The sequence below is a fragment of the Cornus florida genome, unplaced genomic scaffold (genome assembly GCF_030987335.1).
Source record: "Cornus florida cultivar Cherokee Brave unplaced genomic scaffold, ASM3098733v1 CherokeeBrave_3.0.0_Hap2_Chr03, whole genome shotgun sequence".
Lineage (NCBI taxonomy): Eukaryota > Viridiplantae > Streptophyta > Magnoliopsida > Cornales > Cornaceae > Cornus > Cornus florida.
The window spans coordinates 9728842-9741510 of record NW_026775573.1 but is presented as its reverse complement, the minus strand read 5'-3'; the positions used below and the strand labels follow the sequence as shown (position 1 = coordinate 9741510).

Sequence of the window (12669 nt, the reverse complement as noted above, 5' to 3'; positions counted from 1 at the left end):
AAACACACGAAAGCCTTCGAATTTAATTTGTGATCAACCATAATCAATACAAAATAAATACAAGTAGCATTGATGCAAATATTGAGAATATAACCCTCTAACTATTAATTACATAATTACCCAAAGTGTCGGTCTAAGGATCTCAAAGTATCCGCCAAACAAATCAAAGTAATTGTTAATTAATAAAAGAGTCTATACTTCTTTCATGCTTAAGAGTTAAATGACATGACAATGATAGGGAGCAATTGCATACGACGGCTCTCACAATATATCTCAACTTAACGCGGATCCAGTTCAAGTCTTAATTAATTATGAGTCCATCCATAATTACCGACTATGAACAATTTATGATTACTATTTATATTCATGTATTGATCGCCATCACATACATATATAAATATTTCTTGTAATGAAGTGGACACTATCAATTCCATAATGAATCGAAACATAATACATTGAATTCACCAATTGTATAAAGCATAAATATTTCAGATACATCAGGAACATATGTCACTTTAATCTAAATAAGAATTCGCTATACCAGAGCATATAAATCCCAACAGTCACTGCCGCCGCCACCGCTGGAAATTGCGTCGATGATCGTCGGATCGTTTTGTGGTGTGGTGTGGTGTGGTGTGTCGTCATCATTGTTGCAAATTGTTGTCACTGCCTCCGCCGCCGCCAGAAATTACGTGGATAATCGTCGAATCGTTCTGTGGTGTGGTGTGGTGATTGTTAGGAAGGTGTTTTGGAACTTTGATGGGGAGAGGGAGTGTGTGATTTGCTCTTAATGATTTTCACGATGAACAAGCTTCCTGGTTTTGCCGATGGCGAGATGAGAATCTCCGACCAACCTGTGATGGCGATAGTGACTTGAACGATAGTGGAAGGGGAGGCGATGGTGATGTGCTGCGGCTGCTGCCTATTTTTTTTAGATAGATGAAAGAGAAAGAGAAATAGTGATTTGGAATATTAGTATTACATAGAGGTATTTCTGTCATTTTAGTTTGTAGAAATTTTGTATTAAATTGAATTGAAAAAAGAGATGGTAAATAAGTCAATTCACATACATGTGTCAGAGTTCAACAAGCAATATGGGGTGTAAGTGAAAGTTAAAACTAAAATTTTCATGTAAGTGAAATTTGATCAAACCAGGGTGTCCATGTAATTTACCCAAAAAGAAAAGGATAATATTCCCAAATTGCCCTCTGAAAGTGAAAGATAGGGTGCTTCGAGAAGAAAATCCAGTGTTACTCGTACCACAGAAGTATGGTCCTTGCGGAATCTCGTCCCTCGATTCGTGTAAGATGATATTTCAATCGATTCTAATCCACCATCATTGTCCAAAGTCTCACTTCAGTCCCTCGCTCATCATATTCGATGGCTTCAGCGAATTCGTGCAGGTAATTGATTTTTATGCGTTGTATTTATACATTCCTGTGTGTGTATATCGAGGCATATTCTTGTCGGAATTTTTGAGTGACGTTTGGTTAGGGTTAGGGACCAAAATTGGAAGTTCATAGACAGATGACAATGTATCATACAGAGATGAAACATAAACAAGCACGCGTATATATATGTCTGTGTATATTTAGTTTCCTTAGTGTTATTTGCAATTTGGGAAGAAATAAAACATATTGTATTAGTTTGTAGGGCCTGTCATCGCTCTCTCTGAGGACACACTCTGCTGATATACCACAAAATGCATACAAGAGATTGAAAAGGCCAATCCTTTGGATAAAAGGCAATCATCATTCAGAATAAAGTGCATACATGCCATGTATTTATCTTTGGATATGAGGACATACTCTGATGTACCAATCTTTTGGATATGTACAGAATAAAGTGCATACAAGCCATATTATTTCTATTTTTAACAGAATATATATATATATATAATAGGTTTGTAGTAGTTCATTTTTTGCCCCAATTTAAGTGTACTTAATTTCCTTTTACATATATTTGGTGTGTTGGCCTAATGATAATTGAGGGACTACTATGAGACGAAAGCTTGGTTCGAGCTTCACCCACCTATTAATAAAAGTCATAAAAATATTTTTCATACTGCTTTAGGTCAAATTTGATGAAATTGAAATGTTCTTATATATGAAAAAAAAAAAAAAAAAAAAAAAAAACAAAAAAAAAAAAAAAAAAGAAAAAAAAAGAAGAAATGTTCTTATACTAATTGAATGGAAATGGTAAAATAATGATCTTGCCTTCTCTGTTTATAAGTACTTTTCATTTTCGGTTATACAATTGGGTTATTTATTAGTCCATTAATCGTACTCTGGTGACATTTGATCCTAAAAGTTATTCTCTTTGGAAAAGGGTTTTGTCATAAAAATCCTTTCTATGTAGAAATTCTATATTTGTGAAGCCGTTGCTTTGGTGTTGTTAATATCATTAGTTAATTCATAGCATGTTTCTTCAATTCTTCGTATTCAGTTCTTAATGTTGCCCTTGACACATGGGTACTGCCCTCCTTCGATTGTTCCAACGAAGGTTTAAGGTTACTACCACCTATATGCCCCAGGAAACGACTTTAGTGACTCAACTGTCACCACATATTCATTTGCCCGTTGGTGTCCTCAGCAGTAATTGCTATGTGATTGACCCAATCAATCTTAGATCCTCTTGACATTTATTTTCTGATCAACTTTCTTGTAATACTTTTGTGTCTTTAAAAAATGGAACTATGCTTGCCTACTTTTGTTCTGAGGTGTTTGTTATGTACTTGGCATCTAATCGTAGTCAAACAATAAATTATTATGATCTTGCAGAAGACTTGGATAATAAATTCAGTGTGCAAAGTGTCCTTCACATATGCACTATATTTTTGGCATCTAATCATAGTCCAACAATAAATTTTATGATCTCGCAGAATGACTTGGGTAACAAATTCAGTGGTGCAAAGTGTCTTTTGACATATGCACTAGATTTTTGGCTTCTTGGTCCTTTTGCTTTATAGGGTTGACAATTGTGGTAAACTACGTCTCTTGGTTATGGCCTTATGAAATCATTGTCGCACTAATTGATGATTGGCCTTGTTTACTTTACAAAGCAGGTAACACTCATTGATATCTAGTGCCTTTTCTCTCTTTGAATACCAAATGTCTGTCCACTTAAGTCCAATGCTTGAAACACCTCCATGCCATATCTATGCCACATGAACGTTGGTTTCCTTAAACCACTATGAGATGTTCACAGCAGGAGAAGTAAAAAATTGTAAGGATAACAGTCTAACTTAAAGTACACTGCTCCACAAAATTAAGAGTAGGTTTAGCTCTTTCGTATAATCAAGATGATTCCATATCCCATCACCAAAGAAGATTCAGGATCTTCCCTTGCACATTGATACCCTGACCTAATGGTTAAAATGTCCACAGGGGAACATATGCTTTTCCACTTGGGTTAAGGTCATGATCAAATCTTTCCCTTTTTGAATTTAATCCTGACATTGTGGAGGTCACAGGTAGGTGAACAAGATGTGTAAATCATTCAGTGGAAGTCGCACCCCATTGTGGCTCAACCTCAGCTGAGATTTGAAACCATGCTTTTTCAGGAAAATTATTACTTGTCGAGTTCTGAAGATTTTGGTCCTACATTGTTTAGATACTATACATCATCCACGGGCTATTTTTGGTATTTTTAGTAGTGTTGAACTCATTGAGCTCACTATGTAGAATGATAGATGGCCTTTTACTTTTCATCGACCTTTTATAAGCTTTTTGCTTTTGATATATATATATGTGTGTGTGTGTGTGGTTCTCTGCGATGTCTGTATTCACCTTAAAAGACTAATCAAAGGCAATGCAGAGCGTGCTTACATGCTGAAAATTGTCCTAAATTGATGTTCATGTTTCACAAAAAATATAGAAATTTCATTATAAAACATCTGTTTCAACAAGTGGGAGTTCCAGTAATTGCCAAAATTTTACAGAGTTGAGTGTGCAAAGGATGAAAGACAAGCAGATTGTGAATGCTGAGCAATCTCTAAATTCCAAACTGATCATCAATCTCGTCTGCTTGCCAGGGGAACCACCTCAGCCAAAGGAGTTGAAAGAGGCGTTGGAATTGGGGAGGTTCTGCAGACCGGACATGTCGAGTGCAGCCGCAACCAGGGGTCAACGCATTTGAGGTGGAAGAGGTGGCCGCAATCAGGCAGCAGCCGGAGCATATCGCTGCTCTTGTAATCCGCCAAGCATATGGAACAGCACAAAGCAGTAGAACCCTTGTTCTTGAGCTTGGCTTCTGAGTAAAGCAGCTTTGGGTAATTCAATAGGGTGGCCTCATCTAGCCCCACATGAACAACGCAATCTTGTTGTTCAAGTGGCTCCCTAATAACCCTCCGAGCCATTGGGGCTGTCGCAGGTGAGTGAGCCCGGCTGCAGCAGTATGAAGCCAGGGTGATGGTTGTGATGAGCAAAAGAATTCCGACTGAAACCCCGATGGCATAGCCGAAGCTCCCGATGTCACCGGAACCCAAGATCCCCCCGGTGCCAGTTGTGCTATTCATCATCTTGGGTGATAATGGGAAGAGAACCTATTCTTTCCAAAATGGAGAAGATAGAGGTGGTTTGGTCAGCCATTGGTGAAGCAAAGCCAGTGGTTATTTGGGGGTTAAAGATTTGGAAAGTCAACGGTAAGAGGGAGAGATTGGTTGAGTTTTAATTAAAGCGAGATGCATTTTAACTTAAGAAAAGAGGGTGATGAGATAATGAATGTATGTGAATGAATGAATATATACATAAAAGTTTCTTTTGCGTGTTAGTTTATGAGTTTGTGTCTGCAAGTTCTTGGATGTCAATGGTTTCTCCAATCTATATCCTTGACTTGCACGCTTGTTTCATGTGATTAACGTCTTTCTTTTAACTTAAATTTTCTATCATTTTTATTTCTCTCTCACGCACGTTCTACGCACCACAAAATTAGTTGGTGCCTAGTGCTTCTTTAATAAAGTATATATATCACATTAATTACTCATATGAATTTACTTATATTATATTAGATTTATTAATTATATTTATTCTTCAGCCATAGACCATGGAATAGTTTGTGCTAGTGGCTCCAGCCAGCAGACCTCTGTATAGGTATGCATTGTTGCATATTAAAATTAAAATTTTGAGGGCAACTGTATTTTTGTAGTTGAGAAAGCCATAAATGTAACCACTGATGCAATTGGTCGTTGTAACCAACAAACAATATCAAATTGGAGGGTTGGCTTTGGAGTGGTTACTGATTATTCAAACAGTGTGTCGCTAATAATCCATATCTATTGTTCAGTTGGTGGCTAACTTAGATGGGGAGCGACTGCATAATTTGTATTATCATTGAATTTCATGCAAACTAAATTTGAGATAAGTTAATGATACATTAAAAATAAAAATAAATAATAAAAAAAAAGTGTAATTAACTAATTCTTTGAAGTAACTTATTTCTTCTTCTATTAAAAGGGGATATCCTCAGTGGAGGCAAGGGTGTGTGAGTTTGCTTAACATTTTTTTTTTTTTTTAAAAAAAATGTAATTATATGTTTAATGAAAAATAGAAGCATAAATTATGTTGACCTCCTTGACATTTATCATAATTACAAGAATCTCTCCTATAATTTTCAAACTACTCTTTATCTTTCCCTAAAAAGCAAACCTTCTTAACTAAATGGAGCCCTAATTTGGAAAGTTAAGATTTGATGGGTTTTGAAACTCAAAATGGAATTACTAATGTTTAGAAGCAATGTAATTTAAAATGGTATTGGATTTCATAGGATTTGAAATCCCAAACTATAGTTATCAAATTTCATAAAAATTGGTGAAAGTTGACCTTGTAAAGCGTGTCCTTTCACTCTTTTATTCAGAATGAATCAAATCTCCACAAGTATGATTCAAACCTACAACCAATCAGTTAACGGGAGATTAGATCTCATAGAATTCAATTATTGTTCTCAACCCATGACCAATATAAGCTTGAAGCTTCCTTTGTAACTCTCGGAACTTCTTCGTAGTGGCTCCCTTCCACACCTCAGTTCATAAGGAACCTCAAAGTGGCTCTATTTCATTATATTCTATCCATATCCCAATTCCATTCATTTAATATCCCTTTGGTGTCATTGACATAACAGATGTCGTTTCTAGTCTCTCTCTTTCTATTTCTATATATATACATGGAAAGTTAAAAATTCATCATATAATAATCCAGAAATTACAATAGAAAATAAAAGGGAGGTTTGTGTTGAATTTTAAATCTTTTCAAGTAGGTAATCTAGTATTCTTTTGCATAACGATAATCTATTTGGTGTTTGTGGTTGGACTCTATTATGGATTTCTGACCACATTCTCCATATGGCCCTCATATCTCTTCATTCTACGAGCTCAGGTTATGGAAGAAGGAGAATAAGAAACCGAGAAGAAGGTATTAACAACAATTGATTTTATTACGAGACAGCTCATGATGTTCATATCGATCTATTATGCGCATCTGCATCTACCATTAGGTAAACCTCATAAATAATTTTCCTAACTCTACCGTATCTTTTGTTTCATTTCTTCTGGAACAATCACAAACACTTTTTCTATTATGGATCTACTACCAGAAATCCAATGCGTAATCTCATCATTCAATGTGTATTCATGAATAATCTCATTTTACCAAGTTTAATGTTAGCCAAATTTGTCAATATTTTATATGTTTTGATGCAACAAGAAGATGTTATTTGTAATAAGTAGTTTTGTTGGTGGTTAATTGGTCACATTTTATTCATGAAATGGGTTGGATTGGTGTTAGTCTGGATATGGCAAAATCAATTCTATTAGATCGAATGTGTAACGACCCTCACCCTAGTAAGACATAATATTGTTCGCTTTTGGCTCCCCCGGACCAGAGACTTCTCAGGAGGTCACCCATCCTGGTACTACTCTAAGTTGAGCACGCTTAACTCCGAAATTCTGGTGGGTTCACGGCCATCACAACTTTAAAACATGTTGTGTCATAGAAGGGTGTTGAATCTACATACAGCACTAGCTCCTTCCATACCCAGGCGATGTGAGATTATGCACCTGTAGCTCATCCAGTGTAGTAGCCTACTGGTGCACAATCCTACATCGCCTGGGTGTGGAAAAGGCTAATGCTATATATAAATTCAATACATTTTTATGATACAACAAGTTTTAAAGTCGTGATGGCCGTGAACCCACCAGAATTCCAGAGTTAAGCTTGATTGACCTAGTGTAGTACCAGGATGGGTGACCTCCTGGGAAGTTTCTGGTCCGAGAGAGCCAAAAGTGGACAATATTGTGTCTGGCTAGGGTAAGGGTGTTACAATTGGTATCAGAGCCCGACCCAGCCGGAAATGTAACCAACAGGGACGTTGGGCCCCAAGGGGGTGATTGTGGCGACCTTTTGGGCGGGTGTGTACGAGCATGTGCAAGTGGCACCAGTAGGCTAACACACTAGGTGAGCTACAGGTGAACAATCCCACATGGCCTGGGTATGGATGAGGCAAATACTATATGTAGATTCAATACCCTTCTATAACACAACGCGTTTTAAAGTCGTGATGGCCATGAACCCACTAAAACTTCAGAGTTTAGCGTGCTAAACCTGAAGTAATACCATGATGTGTGACTCCTTGGGAAGTTTCTGGTCCGGTGGAGCCAAAAGCGGACAATATTGTATTTGGCTAGGATGAGGGTCGTTACAGAATGTACTTATTAGATTGAATAAGTACCTTGTTTCAGAATTGAGAAATTTTATGGCTCAGATCTTTAGTATTCTTTTATTTATTACATGTGTCTACTATTTGGGCAGAATACCGTCACCCATTCTTACTAAAAAAATGAAAGAAACCTAAAAAACGGAAGAAATGAGGGAAGTGCGGAAGAAACAAATCTAGAAATAGAAACAGCTTCCGAAACGAAAGGAACTAAATGGGAATAAGAGGAATTCACCGAAGTAGATACTTCTCCTTCCCTTTTTTCGAAAGAAAGGAGGATCCAGACAAAATTGATGAAACTGAAGAGATCTGAGTGAATGGAAAGGAAAAAACATGGTATCAAAATACCCAATTTCTGAGACTTCTTATTTGGATGGGAATCAAGAAAATTCGAAGTTAAAAATACATGAAAATAAAGAAAACTATATAAAAGAAAATAAATAGCTCTTTGTTGATTTATCTTTTTGACTATAACTGATGGAATCGACCATTGCGATATATAATAAACCAACACTTTGAAAAGGCCGCAAGAAATGAAATGTCACAATATTTTTTTTATACATGGCAAAGTGATGGAAAATAAAAATATAGATATCCTATATGTATCCACCCAATTTGTCAACCTTCTGGGAAATGATACCAAAAAAAAAAAAAAAAACAAAGAAGAAGATGATGATGTCCTTGTACACAATAGAAAAACTTCCCTCTTATGACCTATACAATAATTGAATTTATACCAACGAAGAAAAAAGTAAGAACCTAAGCAACGAATTTATAAACAAAATTGAGGCTCTAAACGGAGGTTCCCTTTCTTTGGATATACTTGGAAAAAAAAACTAACTAATTGTAATATGATGAAAGTAAACAAGAATATTTGCCTAAAATGTATGATTCTTTCTTGAACGGATCATCTCGTGGAACAATCAAAAAATGGTTTTCGCCTTCAATCATAAATGAAACTTCCCTAGAAAATTTTGTAGAAAAAAATTGGATAAATAAGATTCACGGTATCCTTTTTACTGATACAGATTATCGAGAATTTGAACAAAAAATAAATACATTTAATAAAAAATAAAAATAAAAAACTTTTATCAATGGACAAAAGAATTGATAGGGCAAAATTTTTGAAATTTTTATGTAATGGAATTATAAATGATCCTAATGAGAAAAAAATATATTGAAATACAATAAATCAGTAAAACAAGTCCCTCGGTGGTCATACAAATTAATCAACAATTTGGAGGAACAACAGGAAAGAGGAAATCAAGAAGATGGGACATTGCAACAACAGATTCGTTCAAGAAAAGCTAAACGTATAGTGATTTTTACTAATAACCAACAAAATATGGATACTGAGACTAATAATTTTAATAAAAAAAAGACGAAGTTGCTTTAATACATCATCGGATTTTTGGCAAAACATAATCAAAGGTTTTATGTGCGCTCAAAGACGTAAAATAGTTATTAAGGAACTGTTTCAAGCAAATGTGCATTCCCCCTTTTTTGGACATAATAGACAAATAGCTCCTTTTATCTTTTGATATCTCCAGACTAATGAAACTAATTTTAAAAAATGGGATGAAAAAAAAAAAAATAAAAAAAAAATAATAATAAAAGAATTCCAAATTTTAGATTATAGAGAAGCATCAATAAAAAAAGAAGGGGAAAAAAAAGAAAAGGAAGCATGGGATACCATTCCACTTGCTCAAGTAATAAGAGGTTCTATGTTAGTAACTCAATGGATTTTTAGAAAATATATTCTATTACCTTCATTGATAATAGCTAAAAATATTGGCCATATGTTATTATTGCAATTTTCCAAGTGGTCTAAGGATTTAAAAGAAGGGGATGGAGAAATGCATGTTAAATGCATCTATAACGGTAAATAAAATTTTCAAAAATTTGGTTACTAGATGATATTCAGATAAAAATCTTATTTCCTTTATGTCTTGGCACAAATCGAAGCTACGACCCTTCCATAAAGATAAAAAGAAAAAAAAACAAAACAAAACAAAAGGTGCAAAAAACCGATTTTTGCTTTTTAACAGTTTGGGGAATGGAAACTAACCTTCCTTTTTTGAACCAATTTTTAAGGAACTCATAAATAAAATTGGACAATTGTAAAAGACGCCCTTTATAGTTCTAATGTTGCATTTGGTGTACAGAAATGAAATGGAATCCAAGTGGAAATGAAATGAAATGGAATTGTCATTCTTATTCTATTCTTTGGTGTAAATATGAAATGTGTAGGAATGGAATGATAATAAACATTCTAGTATTTGGTTGGATCAATTTAAAATTTAGAATGGAATAAATTTCAAATTGAGTTCTACAAAATATCCCTCTTATTAACAAATAAATTAAATTAACAAAATAGCATTCTTTTATAATTTTTAAAAAATAAATAGTGGCTGTGGCGGTGGTGAATGGTGGGTGGAAATGGAAAGCGGTAGTGGTAGTGTTGGAATGTGGCGGTGGTGGCAATGGCGGAAGGCGGCGGCAGCGACGACAGCGATGATGGTGGAAGGCGGCAGTGGTGTTGATGGAAGGCAGTGGTAATGGTGTGGTGGTGGTGGAAGGCAGTGGTAATGGTGTGGTGGTGGTGGAAGGCAGTGGCAGTAGTGAAAGGAGATGGCGGTAGTGGTGCTGAAAGTTTAACAATTAAAATAAAATATTGTAGAATTTAGTTTTTTTGAAATGATTCTTCTCATTTCCAAAATCTCACAAATGGAAATGAAATTTTCCTATTTCATTTATGCTTTATATGCCAATCAGTCTAATTGACCTCCATTAAGGTGTCCGCAAATATCACACTGATGGACCGATTAGACTTTATTACTTTGATTTCCCCTTACATTTGCTGCACATGCTCAATGACACCCCACATTTTTTTTTTTTTCCCCGGTAAAACAGTTATCCAATTTTTCAAAAAAGCCCCTTTAGTCCTTATATTGTATGAAAAGACAGTAATAGCCTCAACTATGTAATAAAATACATAAAATAAATGAATGGCACTTCGATAGAAATGGCTTGACATTTGACAAGATTACTACATGACCTTTGAACTCTACCCCCAATCCAAATGAAATTAAAATAGAATGTGAATGCAATGAATCCTGTTCCCACATGGATGTGAAAATAAAGTCTCTCCCTCATAAGAGTTTTCTCTCCCTCGTGAGAGTTTTCCCTTTCTTGCGAACCCTAGCCGCTGCCGCCATCACCAACATCTCACACATCGGAGGGTTTACTCTTAGGATTGGGTTGTTCCTCACAACGTCGAGGTCTTTGTTTTCTCTATTTGTCAGAGATGGAGTTGATTCCATAGCCGTTTATCTGTGGGTTGGCTTCCCCACTTCCTTTCGTTCACCGTTCTTATGTGTTTTTTGGCCGAAGGGGATCTGGTGAACAGTTTGTGGTCCAATCAAGTGTTTTGACTGCTGGACGGCATATTGGCCCATCCTTGTCGCTTTTTCCCTTTGATTTAGGTATTTTTATAGTTTTATTGGTTGCCTTTTGTGTATTAAATTTCTATATGTGGTGTTTTATTTCTTGGTCTCTGTGTTGGCGAAGGGTCTCTCTGGACACCGGCGTTTCCGATTCTATTGGATCAGCGACGCTTTCTTTGTTTTCTCCGGTATGTGGGTTTCATGGTCAGGTTAGTTCTACCTCTCCTCCGGCCGCCATCACCTATAGGTCATGGCTGGATGTGGCTGTTTCTTGACAACACTCATCCACCTTAAGCTTGTGATGGCAGTGTTGCTGATTCCTCCATTCTAGAGTTTAACAGCCTATATTCTGGTTACTTTTGGCCATGCTGCTTTCACTATTGGGAGCCATCTGAATAATTCCTTCATGGATTTCGTATGGCCATGCTTCTAATTGTAAAGTCCCTTTGCTAGACAATTAATTCATCGTTGCCGTCTTGGTCGCTGGGGCTGGAGTATCGATCTCACGGTGTCCTCCGTTTATGGTGTTTTCTGGTGATGGTGATTTCCTTTGGCGCCATGCTGATGTTGCTCCTTTGGCGTATAGATCACGCTAGGTGTGCAAAAGTGGGTCCGGGAGAAGTTTTTGGTTTTTGTGGGCGGGCATCCTATCCTATGGGTTTGTTTTGTTGGGGCTTAGGTCTAATTGTAAAGTCCCTTTGCTAGACAATTAATTCATCGTTGCCGTCTTGGTTGCTGGGGCTGGAGTATCGATCTCACGGTGTCCTCCGTTTATGGTGTTTTCTGGTGATGGTGATTTCCTTTGGCACCATGCTGATGTTGCTCCTTTGGCGTATAGATCACGCTAGGTGTGCAAAGGTGGGTCCGGGAGAAGTTTTTGGTTTTTGTGGGCGGGCATCCTATCCTATGGGTTTGTTTTGTTGGGGCTTAGGTCCAATATTTGTTCATGCCTTTGAGGGCTTTATGTCTCTATTGGGCCACTCTGTTTTTTCAAGTGTTTGCCTGTGCCAAACTCATCTTCATCTTCATCTTCATCTTCATCTTCCTCTCTTTTTTTTTCTTTTTTTTTTTACTATTGATTCTCTATCAAAAAATTTAGGTCAGATTACTGAACCCTCCACTACCGAGTACTGATTAACACAGATCTAGAGGACTTCATTATAATCTGTCGAGAACAGAGCCAATCTCTGATAAACCCCACCACGTGTACTAAAACCCATTTTCCTCCTCCTCACAACATTCCACTAACCTTCAGCGCACTCTAGCACCACATAGCCCACTGAACTCAACCAAACCTTGGGAGCCACAGAAATGGGCTTCGCCGGAAATTTTCTCAGGTCCACATCCTGTATAGTCCCTAATACAACTAGTGATTTCATCACAAGTATACGTACAGAACATAAATCGATTAAGAATGGAAATTTTGTACACCTTTATCTCACAACACTTTCAAGATGAGCTGTTTTTCTTCAACAAGATAACAATTCAATTTCAAGTAACAATGTAATTGTTATAT

General features: G+C 36.5%; 1 protein-coding gene and 2 pseudogenes across 1 annotated transcript; 2 read left to right on the top strand and 1 right to left on the bottom strand.

Annotated features, from left to right (window-relative positions):
- Positions 1–3859: 3859 nt before the first annotated feature.
- On the bottom strand, positions 3860–4812 carry LOC132298653 (RING-H2 finger protein ATL70-like). The gene has a single exon (XM_059795048.1). The coding sequence runs from the start codon at positions 4517–4519 to the stop codon at positions 4013–4015; it is 507 nt and encodes a 168-aa protein (XP_059651031.1). The 5' UTR covers positions 4520–4812; the 3' UTR covers positions 3860–4012.
- LOC132301087 (putative protein TIC 214 N-terminal part) lies at positions 4531–7887 on the top strand (annotated as a pseudogene).
- A 34-nt stretch (positions 7888–7921) lies between these two features.
- On the top strand, positions 7922–9654 carry LOC132301086 (protein TIC 214-like; annotated as a pseudogene).
- The last annotated feature ends 3015 nt before the right edge of the window (positions 9655–12669 follow it).

Coding starts and splice junctions, on each gene's coding strand:
- LOC132298653 (XM_059795048.1), bottom strand. CDS start 4,519: ATGATGAATAGCACAACTGGCACCGGGGGGATCTTGGGTTCCGGTGAC.